The 15615-nt window shown below is 38.9% G+C and overlaps 1 protein-coding gene across 2 annotated transcripts in view; it reads left to right on the top strand.

Annotated features, from left to right (window-relative positions):
• The window catches only part of nampt2 (nicotinamide phosphoribosyltransferase 2), a 28028-nt gene extending 14396 nt beyond the window's left edge, over nucleotides 1-13632 (top strand). Inside the window, exons 8-12 of one of the 2 annotated variants that reach the window (XR_010928265.1) lie at nucleotides 1151-1270; nucleotides 4566-4706; nucleotides 6054-6179; nucleotides 7717-12018; nucleotides 12067-13632. Coding sequence is in view for 1 of the 2 variants with exons in the window: in XM_067588508.1 (XP_067444609.1) it covers nucleotides 1151-1270; nucleotides 4566-4706; nucleotides 6054-6179; nucleotides 7717-7878 (549 nt within the window). In the remaining variant the exon portion in view is untranslated. Of the gene's footprint in view, nucleotides 1-1150; nucleotides 1271-4565; nucleotides 4707-6053; nucleotides 6180-7716 lie in introns of both variants that reach the window. The other variant, XM_067588508.1, reaches the window with a different exon arrangement.
• Nucleotides 13633-15615: the final 1983 nt, after the last annotated feature.

Below are 15615 nucleotides of genomic sequence, written 5' to 3'. Positions count from 1 at the left end.
GAGATACAATGATAATTGTGCTGCATTCCATCTCACAGTGATGCTCTGGTTTTGTCTTGTGTTATAAATCCAGCACATTGTGTGTCAGAGCAGCCAGACAGCACAGTGACAGACAGACAGACAGACAGACAGGAAGAGCAGAGCTCTTCTTCACAGCATGAATGTGTCAAATGTTGAGTGCTGGAAACAGACTTATTTAGACATCTAGGCTGGAGTGCACAGACTACTGTGTTTTAGTTTCAGACAGACTTTGGTTGCTATTATTTTAGATATTAGGATGCTTTGCTCTGTGTAATGATCTTTCCTTTCATCCAGCTGCTCAGCGCCATGTGTTCTGTCTGCAGTCTGTTATTGTGCACATTTATTTGTAAAAAGCTGATTAGAAACCTGGTTACACTTACACATGGCAGAGAAATGTGTGTTCTCCAGGTAGTAAATCTACCTGTGGAAACCTGGTTTCTCTAATCCCAAACTTCCATCACAGAAAGCAGCTTTCTCTTTCATATGACAGTTAAGAAATCAACTTTCTGGAGAAAACCGACTGTATCCTGCTTACTCAGGTGCATGTAAACACACTGCAGGATAATATATAAGTCCAACTGATTCGGACATTTGCATTCATACATACAGCTCCTCTGGATAATGTCTGGAAAATTGCAATTAAAGTTGCAGTGCATATGTGAAAGGGGCTTAAGGCAAATCTCCAAAGTCCACTGGATATCGTGTTTTGCGTCACCCGGCAACTTCTGCCAGCAAATGAGTGGGGAGCTCTGAGTGAAGGGAACATGGAGGGAAGTTAAACATTGCTCATTTGCATATACTACCCACATTGCAATGATACAGTTCTGGCTGAAAATTGGCAAAGTTTCCTTTAACTAGTGTTTAACCAAGTATTTATTTATTAACTAAGTATTGACTGTTAGTGGGTCTGTTAGTCCCACAAATTCCGAAACGTATAAAAAAGTGTCTTTTAACTTAATTTCTGGATTTTTTTATTCTTTTTGGCTCTCCTTTGTATTGATTAATAGTAAATGATTTAATGTAGACTAACTGACATTATGAGATGTTCAGATGGCACCAATTTATCATGACTGATATGTTAAGTTATAATATAAAAAAATATATAATAGAAATTCCACGTGTCTTCCAGGTCATCAAGATTTTGGAGGAGTGTTTTGGCTGTTCTCTGAACTCTATGGGATACAAGGTGCTGCCTTCTTACCTGCGAATTATTCAAGGAGACGGCATTGACCTCAGCTCAGTGGATGAGGTAAGAAACAGTTTAGTTGTTGTAGCAGACGGTGTTATCTAGACTAGCCTTTATACATCTTATTTAGCATATTCTATTTTTGTTTTCCTGTGATCATTACTTCAGCTATTACAAATGCCTTCAGTCTGTTCTTTTGTCACTAAAACAATGGCTGGATTCTTGACCGACCAAAATTATAGGGAAATTAAAGCCCCTATTGTGTGTGTAAGACTCACAATGGTACTATAAAAATAGCAAAAATATATTCATAGGCTAAGAGATAAAAATGAGTTTTAAGAAGTTATTTAAAAGAAGATAGTTACGGTTAGTCTGAGCTCCTCAGGCAAGGAATTCCAGGGTTTAGGTGCCTTGACGGCAAAGGCATAGTCCCCACTAGTCTTAAAGTCCAACTGAAATTAAACTGCCTTTTTTGTTTTCTACAGCAGTTTTCTACAACATATCTGCTCTGCAAATCACTTGTCCTGTGATCCTTGAGAAATAAATCAAACCAAAGGGAGAAATATATATTTTAAATTCTTTGATTTACCGTTCCATTATCCCCTTAAGTAGCTGGAGTCCTTATTTCAGGACATTAAATCTTGAATAAAGAAGTAGCTTGGCATTCTATTGTAGGCAGAGCAGATGGTCACACTGAGCCTGATTGCATCCTGCTACACAACACAAGCCACAGACTCTGAACAACAACCAACATTAGCTTTCCTGCTAACGTCTCTTTCTTATCTACCTTACAAACATGAACACACATCTTGTCCTGCACCTTAACTTGTTGAATGAGCCACCAGACAAATGTCAGTTAGCAGCTAGATAGCTAATGAACTGCTCAGCTGCAGCACATTAAACAGCATGTAAACACACCTGCAAATGTCACTTCGGACCCGTTACATGCTGGTTTGGTCATTGCTCTTCAAAATCCCTGTTAGCAAAATACTGTCTATCCATGACTTGTAGCCAGAACAGTTTGTTTACTTTGTCTCCGTTCAGTACGGTGTAACATTGGTAGCCTGCCAGCTAATCTCAATCAAACAAGCCTACAAAACGCACCCCCAGCTGGCTAAGACAAAAAGGAGCATTTCTGGTATTTCCCCAAAGCAAGAGCAGATCTACAAGGACTGCCCCTCCTACTGTAGGACTGGACCACCCAGCTACCCCCCCAGCTTTCCACCTCCTAAAACTGTCATTTTAAAATATCGTATTTCTCGATCACCACTGTTCTTAAGCTGTCCAAAGTGGGAAAAGAAACAAGAAATAGAAAGAAAATTCATAATTCATAATGCCCACTTAGGCACCTGAAAACTGTTGGTGCGGCACTGCACCAAACATGCACAGATGCACTCAGTCACAGTAAGTCACTGTCAGTCCACAAGTAACACACACAGCAGCTGAGAGCATTCTGCTGCATCTGTAGGTGAAGTCAGAGCTTCACTGTTTGAAATGTTAGTAAAATCAAGTCAGTAATGACTGTAACTCCTGTCTGACAAACCACATTCAATAATTAGATCTTATTCAAAGTTATGTTAGCCAAAAAGTTAAGTTGCTTGCTACAAAGGAACTAGTATGGTTCTAATAGTGCTAGTATCCCATTTTTTTGAATAAGTTGAGTTCATCACTTGTTGTAAAATGAAACAGCCTGTGCGGTTAACTGAGTCCTTATCTTATTAAATATCAAAGAGCTGCAGGTGCGTCATTGCAGTACATTATGTCTGAGTATGACATTTAGGGAATGTGGAGCTTGACAGTTCATTCATAGGAATTTAGTAAAGGTCTGGTGAGTGCTTATTATAAATTGATTACATATTAAATATATAAATATATTTAAAACAGTCCTACATGTTGATGTGAGCACATGAGTCTGCACATAAAGGTTGCATCCTTGACTAACAGACTGGAACTATATTTTAGCCATGATCCAAATATCACTGATTTTAGTTCACTGTATTAACCACATGCTCCTACAATAAAAACATAGATTTTGTGGTAAAAATCATTGATAAAATGTGAAAAGAACAGAGTGAGAAAGATGAGACAGAAGTAGAATGAGAGAGGGACAGAAATAGAAACCAGTTGGGAGAGATAAAGACTGGGGGACACTCTGGATGACAAACTCTTGCATCAGTTTTAGCTGGACTGTGTGGTTTGTTTTCTTTCTGTGTATAAAAAGTTCCAGAACAAAAACACACTCAGTAAAATAGTTACTGGCCATTGTCTGTTGCCATTTACCTGAAGAAATGTGTATATTTTCGGAGGGATCCCTTCCCACCACCCAGCCATGCCATCCTGCCAAAGCTTCTTGCCACCCCTTTGCCACAATGTGTAAAATTTTCTAGATCCACCACTGCCCTAAAGACTTTTTTTTCTTCATTCTAGTAATACAAAAATATTAACAATACATTTAAAAAATACTACCCAGTTATCTGGATTGTGAAATTTATGGTACTAAAATTGCTGTGCTCCAACAGACACTTATAACAAACAGTTTGAACAATAATAAAATGCTGACCTTTGTTTTCATTTCCAAGTAATGATAATTCCATTGAACTGTTGACAAGTCAAAACCTGTATGCTCACTTATGTGAAACTGCGACTGACAATGTCACTGTATGCTCAGATCTCAGCATAGAAGCTGATGGGTAATTGTGTGTACACAGAAAGCATGTATCATGTGTGTCTGATGGAACAGATACATTTCTATTTACATATGGCTCGTCTCTGGCTCTGAGCGCTTCCAAAATGCAACTGACCTACACTCAACAGTGTGCCTGAATGCCTCCTGTGTAGACACAAAAACGGAGCACTCGCTGCTGCTGCTGCTCTGTTAACAGACTGCTCGTGCTACACCTCTTATGTAGACACAGAATAGGAATGATGGTCCAAAGACCCAGGGTGTATTTATATTTGTATTTGATGATGAATTAAAGGGTTTGCACAGTCATGCCGAATGCTCTGATGAAGGCCACTATGTTCACATATTAGAAAGTGTATTTGTCATGGTCAAAAAATGAGTAAAATCAATATTTGTTTATTTTATAATGCCAGCCTTACCCTTCAAAGAACAGATGGTGTTGTGTCTTTACCAAAAGACAGTTACACCTTCACTGTCTTACCTCAGAATAGTTATAATTAAAGTTGGTTTTAATGAAATATGCTATGAAATGCTCATACTGTATGTTTATTCCTTTTTTTTCCATTCTTGCACCGCCAGGTGATAAGCAATTAAGTCTGCTTTGCCTCAACATAAAATATAAGTCACGATGATGTCATGCTGTGTTTGAAATATTACTTTCTTTGTTTTCTGTAGATTCTGCAGAAGCTGAGTGATGAAGGCTGGAGTGCTGAGAATGTTTTCTTTGGTTGTGGCAGTGCTTTGCTTCAGAAACTCAACAGAGATACACTAAGCTGTGCCTTCAAGTGCAGCTATGTGGAGACTAACGGCAAGGGGGTGAGTGGATGCTGTGACATTGCATTGCCTTATGTAAGAGATTTTCAAATTTCATTAACTGACATGATTATAGTAAATACAACATTCATGGACTAAATGAAGGGTGCAACTTGTCCTATAACCTGGGTCCTGCTTTTCTAGTTTTACAGATTTCTCAAGGACTCCACGCACCTTTAAAACAGAGTCAATCAGGACAAGCAGCATGAGCAGTGTGACAATCAGACAGGTGTAAAGCAGCTATAATCTATATTTTCATGATAACAGTGAATGAAATGACAATTATTATGAGAATTATCAGCGACTCAGCTTTACGGAGCTTTATAACAAGTTTCAGCTCATTGTTTAGCCGTCCGTTTGCAACTTTTCAGCTTTTGTTCACTCTTACCGCTCTCATAATGCCATTTTCAGCCACAACAGGCAAACCTCTAAAAACTTACTGTACACTGTACAGTGTAGCTAGCGAGCCAGTGATTAGCCCTGATACAGGACACGTTTATATTGTTTTAGTTGTATGTGTAGCTGTTAACTCATCAGTTGGACATCCTTGGAAACAATGTGATCCTATTCTTGAACTCTTATACAGCTAACTTGGTTCTGTGTAGTTGTATAATTGATTGTTAATCCTGGGTGAAGTTGTCTTGAATAACCATGATCATCAGCTAGGTATGCACTTTCGCACACTTTTTGTAGATTTGGTCTTGAGTCAACCTTTGCAGGGCGTGCACGTCGTGATTGCACGTCGTGATTCAAATTTGACCCCTCATACTTCATGTTATTGTGCAAACACACAGTTTTGTAATGCAATGGATGACAATAATGGATATATTGCACAAATTCACCTTTGTCTTAATTCCAAATAAGTGATTTCGTAATTGCATCAACTTAGCATTTGTTTTAAGCCTGTTGTTGGACTGCTCATGTTGCTGCTGTGTTCCTCAAATCTCAGAAATGAATGACTCAAATGTTGTTGGAAACTATAAAATCAGGACCCACGGAGCAAAAACAACAAACCTTCCCTTTGTGACAAACTATGTGTGTAAAGCTACTGTATTTTGATTGTTACTTGCCTGTGTGTGGCTCTGTTATACAGATCTACTGGGCTAAAAAACACTAATACCTATCACACTTACAGCATGAAAACCATGACTTTCATTAAAGTAATTGTTAAATCTGTAATAAGACATGTTGATAAAAACATTCTATGACCAGACATGCTTTTTTGTCTTAATCATGGGATACAGTAATCTTCACAGAGCCTGGTTTTCAATGTGCTCATGGGATGTGAGCATGTCAAAAGCATGTTGTTAAAATTTCTTTCAACTATTTTTTTTGTACATCTTTTTCCAGATGGATGTCTACAAGCAACCAGTGACCGACCCATCTAAGAGGTCAAAGAAGGGTCGATTATCACTGAGGAGAAACTCTGATGGTTTCATAGAGACAGTAGAGAAAGGGGCAGGCAAGCCTGAGGAGGTGGGTCTCAGCTTTCATTTTAAAGAGTCAATAAATAGCAGGCTGAAAAGCAGGAGTTCACTGCACCTCTGATCACACCCAACATCACTGATGGGTGTAGTCAAGATTTCAGTTCTGTATAGTCCAGTATCCAATCCTATTAAAAGTTTGTCAGTGATAACCACAATCTGATTTCATGCTGCACACTAGGCTTGGGCAGTATCAAGGTAGTACATATACCAGGGTATCTAGAAATCCCAAAGGTGGGATTTTCAATACTGTCAAAAATACAGACACTCTTCTTTCTATTAAACTGATACAGAGATGCTGTATTGAGGTGATGTATTGCAGTGCACAGCACGCACCACCAGAGGTCAGTCTCTACTGGAGGAACAGGCAGCTGAGCTGAGAAAGATGGCAACTGTGAATGGCATGGAATCATGAAAATATTTCCACATAAAACTTTATCATGAGATGACTTCTTCCAGCTACAAAAGCAGTCTATTAGCCACTTGGTTTTATTCAACTGTCAGTCTGCCACCACCACCCGCACATTGTCTCTATTCAGCCCACTGATGTGTTGGTATCCGCCGCGACAACAAGTGCCATCAGGTCCTCCAGCAAGAATCTATGGAAGAAGGGCGCTTATTTCCTATGTATTCATTATTCTATGGGCCATAAGTATTTACACCTAGGTAGACTTGTCTAAGTAGGCTTTTTGCATATTAGACACACAGCCCCAGTGAAATGTCAGGAATATATGAAGAAAAAGGTAACGCCCAAACCAACAGCACACAGCAAGAGTATTTTTCCACACAACAGCAGGACACAGTTAAGTTGGTTAACTTGGTGAGGAGTTGGAGATGTGCAGCCTGTCGCCTGCAGCTCTTCCACTAACAGCTCTCTGTGACTGCTCCTGACTTTTCCATTACTCTGTGAAATATTGAAACAGATCCACTGCCAAAAATGACCAAAATGACAGTTGTTTTGCTTTTTCTTGATGAACGATTGCATTCAGTTCTAATCTCTGTGACAAATAAATTGTGTTTCCTGTGACTGCTTCACAATAAAAGTCACATCGTGTCTTGCCAGTTGAATGATTTTAATATGAAGCAGCAGTAATAGGATATTGCTGGGTTTGCATTAGCAGTAACTTAATACAGCTCTGATACAGTGCACAGAGGGTGAACAGTGAAGATCGAGGCTGATATCAATGAGATCAAATTGTGCTGGATAACATTATAGGTAATCTGAATCCCATGTAGGAATGGCGGACTCTGCCACTAACAATAAACAATAAACTACTATATGAGAGACAATCACTGATTGTAAATACACTGAATTGCTGTTACACAAAAAAATGCAATCTTTGACACAAAAAACTTTTTTACAATGAGGTTTGATTTCATGAAAATCTTTTTTTAACTTAAAATTCTAACTGAAAAGAAGTTTTCCTATTTTTGTGCCCTCAATTCTTGACTCACATATTAATTACAGCTTGAATGAGTTTGATGCTTGCTTAATAAACCTCATCCTTTGTGTGCTCTGCATACGTCAGGATCTGCTGGTGACGGTGTTTGAGAATGGCAGCTTGCTGCAGGAGTACTCCCTGGAGGAGATCAGGAAGAACGCTCGGCTGCGGGACAAGGAGATGGACCCCACCCTGCACAACCACAAAGAGGAGCTGCTGCACAATCACATCATCAACGGGATTCATTAGATCAGACACAAAGCCTCTCGCTGTGCACGTGATACTTCAGTGTTTAACAGGGTGCACTGGTTTCCTCTGTAGAGGGAATGAAGACTGCAGTGTTTTAGAGAGTCACTCATCACAGTAACAACTTGACATGTTGAAGGGCCCCCACACCCCCCACTTTATCCTGAGGAGGCCAATGATGAAATTGTTTTCAGGTAGATCAGCTTCTTTCACTTTCTGTTGTGGCCAGCACACAGTGCTCCTCTCTATATATCTATATCTGAGGCTGTGTGAGCACACAGTTACACTGCCCTCCAATGGCCACGACCACCACAACTGAAGCTCAGGGTCAAATATCATAAGCTATGGTAGTTTTTTCTTCTTTCATTTATGGATTTAAAGATACGTCCCTGAGTATAGGGTTGCTACAGAACACTAAAATAGACATGGGGTGTGTATCTTTAAAGAAGGCAGATATTTTCATAACATATGCAGTATCTTTACATCTGAGCGTTTTCAGGCCAAACATGACCGATGCTTCCATTTGTTTTAGCTTTTTGTTTTACTGGTAGAGTAGAAAAGTGTTTGAAGCAGCATTTTAGACCACAAGGCTCTAAAATCTACTATAACTCAATATGAATAGTAATAGTTTTGATTATAGTGCCACATTAACAGGTGTGGGCAACACTGTGTGTTTGATATACAATATTTAATTTAAGGTCAGTGTCAGCTCCACATATCAGCAGAGCTCCAGCCATACTTTCTGCTTGGTTTTTTAACAGGTTACCAGTCACATAGAATCCACAACAGCTTACTTTTAAGATCCAGCCTCAAACAAACACAGTAGACTGTAGATCACATCAGATTGTAGACATGAAAGAGGAGCACAAACCCTGTATAGTATATAAATGAGGATATCACAACACTGTGCAGATTATGCTGCACTGCCACAGTTTGATGACTTCTGATGCCAGTGGCCCACAAAGCACACTCCATTTCATCATCAGGTCTTCTGAAAAATTCTGCCGGTGTCTAAATTGTTAGTCTAATTCACTGGTTCCCATCTTTTTTGGCTTGTGACCATTTAAAGTGAAGCAGTCTGTACTTGTGACCCCTCACCACATGTTCTATGTGTTTATGAGCTGTGAGCAGTTCAACCAAAGAGTCATTTTAAATTTTGGATTAAGTTTTGTGACAGTTTTAGAGGTCTGAGTGGGTATTTGGCCTAATTCAGTTTCCATAAATATGAGCAAAAGGTGACTTTACAGTGTTCTCAACAGAGACATATGGTGCTAAATACACACTTTCATTTTCTATCATTTAAACAATTGCCAATTTTTTTTAATGTCCTCTGATACAGTGACGTACAACAAGGCATAAGTATTTGTTCCTCCTCAAGAATAACATTATTAAGGATGATTATTATAACTGTTATTCTAATTTGACAAATCCGGTATCCTGAAATGCTGAAAGCTGCAGTGAAAACAAAGGTATCTGTAGTAAATAGCAGACTCCACACTATGTGTTGTAGGTGCTAGTTAGCTTTTATGAGCTTTGAATTGTTTCCATTTAACAGTGGCGCTACTGTAAAGATGTACATTAGAGGCACATTGCACTACTCTCCCATCTGCCTGCACAGACTGTATGCGTCCTCTGTTAGTAAAGGCAAAATGTAACCATAATCTGCCATGGATTGCGATGAAGTTCAGATTTTGTCAAAATGTAAGATTTTAATCCCCTGAAACAAATTAATTTGATTATTAAGAATAAGATTTTCATAATCGGATTTTGAATATTTTAGTAAATAATATAACAATATTGATATTTAGACTGCATTGATATTCATTTCAATTACAAAAATTCAATGTGAGAAATAATCTCAGTGATTTCAACAGCAAGAATGGAGCTGTTGTTTTAAACCAAAAGAAAACAATCACTCAAACTGAAGAATATTAAGATCATTTATTTGAAAAGTAAAAGTATATATGGACAGCCAACCAGCAAGGTCTATCATTGCATAGTTCCTGTGTTTTCAAGACATGTCTCTGATCTAACATTCAGCAAGAGAGAAGCAGGATATCAGCTGAAAGGGCCACAAAATTTGGATTTTTCCTAACTTTACTAGAGGGGTGGAGATGCAGCGCCAAAAGTTCAGGGAGTGCAAGAGAAGGCTCAATGAGTGAGGCGTGAAATTTGCTCTTGTGTACCCGGCCACTCTCAAAGTCTTCCCAGATAAGGAATGGATCAGAGCAGTTGTTCAATGACCCGAAAAAGGCCCTGGACTTTATCAATAAGCTGTGACTACCGGCTGGTAACTGGTAACTAGCATGCCGGGGCTAGCAACCCGCTGGATCAGCTACGGGCTTGGCTGGTCATTAGCTTCAGAGTCTAGCAGTGTGTTGCTACCTGCAGCTGTGGTAACTAATGGACTCATTTCCCTATACTTTAAGTTTGTAGAGGTACCCACCTCCCCAGCCATTTTTGCTCCTGTCCTAAAACCATTACTTACCGCCATTCACCTAGATCCTAACTTCCCCAGTATACACGTAGGGCCCCCATCACATAAGGTGATGCTTTATGCAGATGATTTCTTGACCTTTGTTAGCAATCCAGAGACTTCCATCCCTGCATTGTTATCCACTATCAACTCTTCTTTGATTCTCAAAATAAATTGGTCTAAATGTGAAGCTTTTGCCCTAACAGCATACTGTCCCAAAACCTTATTCCAACCAGGGAACTTTAGATGGTCGGATCAGGGTATTGGGTACCTTGGGGTCCTATTCCCACCCAACCTGTCAGACAAGTATAGAACCCTTACTTGAGAAATTTAAACTAGACACAGAAAGATGGGAACCCCTTCATCTCTCTCTGTGGGTAAAGGTTAATGTATTAAAGATGAATGTAGTCCCCAACTTCAGCTACATTTTACAATCACTGTCAGTGACAGTCCCAGTGAAGTATTTCCACAGGTTTAATCAGCTGTGTGGCCTTTTTCTTTGAAATGGTAAATTAGCTAGGGTGCGCCGTAAAAAACCTCAAAACAGGATGGATCAGGGAGGCTAAGGGATACTGAACCTACTTCTGTACCATTATGCCTTTTGCCTACAGCACTTGGCACAGGGGTCTCTCCCTCCAGAGTGGACACCCCCATGGTTCAGTGTAAAAGCACACTCTTGCTCTTCCCTTGGTTGCCTACCTTTCTGCCTCTCTACCTTCAAGTGCTCAGTCTCATCCTGCACTGTCATGCCTTATGGGAGTTTGGAAGAAGACTGTAAAGATCCTCAATTTGGACCCCTTCCTTGACACAACGTCTAGTATATAGTACAGTCCCTGCCCACGTATTGGTAAATCTTCCTTCTATTGGAAATTGGTTGCAGAAGGGCATTGTAGTGCTCAGTGACCTTTTACATAGAGCAGGAGCTCAAATCCTTCCAACAACTTACAGGCCAAATTTAAGTTGCACAAACAACAATACTAGTGGTATGTGTAAATTCATGGTTTGCTGAAATTAACTTTTGCATTTGTTTATTTCTGTTGGGGGACCCATCCACCTTGAAAGACACAATACCCTTTATCTATACTGAATGGGTCCAGACTGCTATCATGTTTAGTAGGAGACTGCTCGTCCAACAATGGAAGTCAGCCAACGCACCATCAATCATGGACTGGCATAATCTTCTTGCTAGCGTAGCAGCATATGAACAGGTATCCTTCTCTCTGCTGGGCAGGATAGAATGGTATGATTTGAAATGGGAAAGATTTCTTCACTACATTAATGGCCCTTAAAGACAACCCCATGGCTTAACTCCCTCCCATGTACACGCACACACATGCATCAATGTATTTGCTCACTTGGTCCCACTTACAATTGTACATATTGTCCTTTTCTCCTTATTTTATGTCTGTTCATATTCCTGCCTTTCTAAAATTCAATAAAATGTCAGTCACAAAAGAGGCACAAATAGTCAGAAATAGTTTTGCAGACCCATATAAACCCATGTATCTATATACATTCAGTTAGCAGCACATGGAAACAAATCAGATGATTACTTGTCTTACATAGCTTGTAACGTAAATTAGGCTCCTTCCTGGTATGTTAGGCAGGTAGCACACAGAAAATGCTGCCTACGTTTACAGCAACACACCAGTTGATTTGTCTGACCTGTGAGCCAATCAGAAGCTTGTGAAATGTTTAACAAAAGGCAACGTTAGCTGATTGGTCAGTCAGGACAGATGCAAGTGAGCTACAGGAGTCCTCACAAATGAAAAAATACCAGCTAGTCATTTTTGGGGGGTGTCAAACTCTAAAATAAGCTTCAAGGCTGCTTTCAATGGGGATTTGACCTTTTCCTGTTGTGTATTTTTATGCACTGAACATGTGACTCCAAAGCTACTGCTGCTTTTCTTATTTAACGTTTTTCTGGCCATATATACGGGCCAGTTCATTTTAAGTGTTGTTCTTTCTTTCTTTCTTTCTTTCTTTCTTTCTTTTCATGCTCCTTTATTTTCTTTGAACATGTTTGTCTTTTTTAATATCCAACAACATGTTCCACAACAATCAGTGGTATGTTCTGTTTCAGGCTAGTGCCAGTTTCCATAAGATTTTCTTGCTGATATGCAGTCTATTATGATGTGTGATTAAGTAGTGATGCAGTTTGCCACCAACACTGGACAGTGCATGGTTTACCTCTTGTGTAGTACCGGCACTAATCATATATGTAATTATACTTGTAAATATACTTTTGAAAATTGATTTGGTTTTAATTGGTCTGTATCTTTTAAATGTTCTTGATGTTTGATTTTGTTTGTCTTTCAAAAACAGACTTTTTGTAAGATTAAAAACAAAAGCAAAAATTCTTTCATACTGAGGTGAGTTATTTTTCTAACCTGACAACTTAGAAAGCTTTCCACAACACTAGATGCAGAGGATGTGAACTATGCTGAGCAACCAGAAAATCAAACCCCTATACGTCCATCCATCCATTATCTTTACTCACTTTTCCTTGATACTGCAGTATCTCCTGTTGTAAGACTGTTGGATATACAGTATGTACATTCTAATTGTGTTAGAGGCACTGGAGCACACTAAAGATGTACACCTCTCACGCAGAGGCCAAACTTAAAACATCAACTTAACAGCACTTCTTCACTGCCCTCTCTGGTTGAAACTTTCAAGCCTGTTGCACCTATAACACCTTCCAACAGTGATGTCACAGGGTCCTGGAGTACACCTGTGTCCATTTTCATGGAGTGTTAAGTTACTCTTGAAACCTCTTGCATATAGAACTTAAAAATTTCTGACTGACAAGTCCTAGTGGTAGTATCAGAAAGACCCTGGCTAGGGTCTAGAAAGACCCTTGCTACCATTTTAACTGGAATTGTTTCTTTTTTTTTCTACAAACAAGTTTATACCATCAGAATCATTTGACAGATGTTGTAATAACTTGCTTTAAGTGTTATTTTGACAGATGAGGAATTCTGCATGTCTTTTTTTTCATTTAGAATATTTCCATCTTTCCTGCACAGAAAGAAAGTAGAGGACATGATTTGCAAATTGCATGGCCTTAGCACTTCACTTCTGTTGAAACTGAAATGTAATTTGCAGTCTTAAGTTACATCAACTAAATTTACTTATAATGCATCATTTATTTGGCGTCAAAAGTTCCAGTAATCAAAAGTTATAGTTTTGTGGTATCCACACCATTATTTTATTATTTGTTAAACACTTACATACTATGTGGGTCAAATTTGACCCATTTTGACATTTGAAACCAATTTTTCTTTTTTTTTTTTAAAAACCTAAATTACATTTTTTAAGCCTGGAATTTTTAAAGTGGCCAGGAATATACAAAAACAGCAATATTTATTAATTGATATTAAATTATTTGTTTTTGTGCAACTGGTACAAATTTTTGCACATATGTCATCCAGGTCAATTTTGACCAATATTTATTCGAAGGGATTTTAAAGTCACCAGAGAGGGTCAAATCAAGAGTTGTTATGGGGAATGTTGAAACAGTGAAACTATAGATTGGCATGTGTGTGTATTTCTGTCATTGGGACAGTGGGGACAGAGGGGCACCGTGACACTGTCACAAGAACTTCCCAAGTCCCCCCCCCTATTACGGCATTTGTCAGGATTCCCACCCAGGTGGGCTCCTCTACACCTTTGAGGTGTTATGGGGGAGTCTTGAAACACTGAACAAGTAAAACTGTGCATAGGCATCATCATATATGGTGTACATACAGTAGGAACACAGGGTCATGAGGTGTCTTGACATTGTCGCAGCATCTGCACCTGCAAACAAGCCTGTACAAAGTAACAAATCAAGCCCATCAATTCCCAGGCAACCAACATAGTGGTTGCCCAACATAGTCCTCCATGAAGTGGAGAGCAGCTTTCATAGGATTATAAAAAAGTACCTGTGCCCCTATTTCACTGATTTGGTTGAATGGAAGGAGTGATTTGGTGGATCTGTTCCAAGATGAAAAAGAAGACAGTGAGTTGAAGAGAAAGTATTAGAAGAGAACAACATGGAGAAAATGACCTTTTGACTTGTCTCATGCAAAGGCGACGCCACCATCCCCACACAGAAGCACAGTAGTCTGAATCTTGCCCTTATCAATCTGCAGTCCCACAGTCAACTGTCACAAAGTTTGAAATTTGCAAACAGTTTTGTTGTTTTGTTTTATGATTTATACGCTCAATGCAGAGTTGATTGTGTACAATTGACAGAAAAAGAGGGCATGTGGTTTGCCGGCAGTGTTGATTGATGGATTTAATGGTTATAATTAAATGTACCATTAAAAATGTTGTTGCATCCTTCAATTTCAATAAAATTCATAGAAATAATTATGGCTGTTATGTTCTCCTGTTTTAGATAACATGAAATCATAATAGTGTGATTATTAAAGTACGGTATTTTCTCTGAAAACAAAGTGTCATACCTAAAGAAAGCACTATCTCTGCTCTCTGAAACATTAATGAAGGATTATAAACCAATTTATTAATGACTAATAACACATATATGGACGCAAAATACATTTGTGGTTCAAAATTTGGTATAGGGACTAATTATAAAGGGATAGTGGAGCCGGGTCAAAAATGACCTGCTCCATACCATGAAGGGTCAGAATATGAACAGTATGTAAGGGTTAAACTTACAAGATGTGCTAGGTGCAAGGTGCAGGGTTTCCTTAATATAGTATAAGTCAACAAATGTTAATTTGGAAAAATGACTATACATTTACAAATCATGTTTACACATTGGTCACTGCAATCATCATGATTTAGTTCTCACAACTGAGCACTATGATGCTCATGAATTACAGTTGTATGCAAAAGTTTAGGCGCCCCTTGACAAATAATGTACTTTGGTTATTTTTTTAATTGAAAAGATATAAACACAGTCTCTCTAGGATATGGAAGAAAACACAATATTTTCAGCAAACAATAAAGGTGCAATGTGTAGGATTTAGTGCAACAAACTGAATAATGCTTTGTTTGTTTACATACGAGCATGCGTCGCTAACATCACGACAGTGCTGAGAGAAAGATTGACCGCAGTAAAACGCTCTAAAATGTGGCATCACTTTATTAAAGAAAACGACAAGGCAAAGTGCAAGGCATGTGAGAAGCTAATTAGCTATAAATCAGGTTACACATCAAATCTGATCAAACATTTAAGGCAGCACGGCCCAAGCGTGTCATCAGCCTGTGAAAGCACCTCGCTAGCACCTCTAGTAGAGTCAGGGCTACCA

The sequence above is a fragment of the Thunnus thynnus genome, chromosome 4, assembly GCF_963924715.1.
Source record: "Thunnus thynnus chromosome 4, fThuThy2.1, whole genome shotgun sequence".
Taxonomy (NCBI): domain Eukaryota; kingdom Metazoa; phylum Chordata; class Actinopteri; order Scombriformes; family Scombridae; genus Thunnus; species Thunnus thynnus.
The sequence above is the reverse complement of the archived record's forward strand: the minus strand, read 5'-3'. Positions and strand labels throughout refer to the sequence as shown.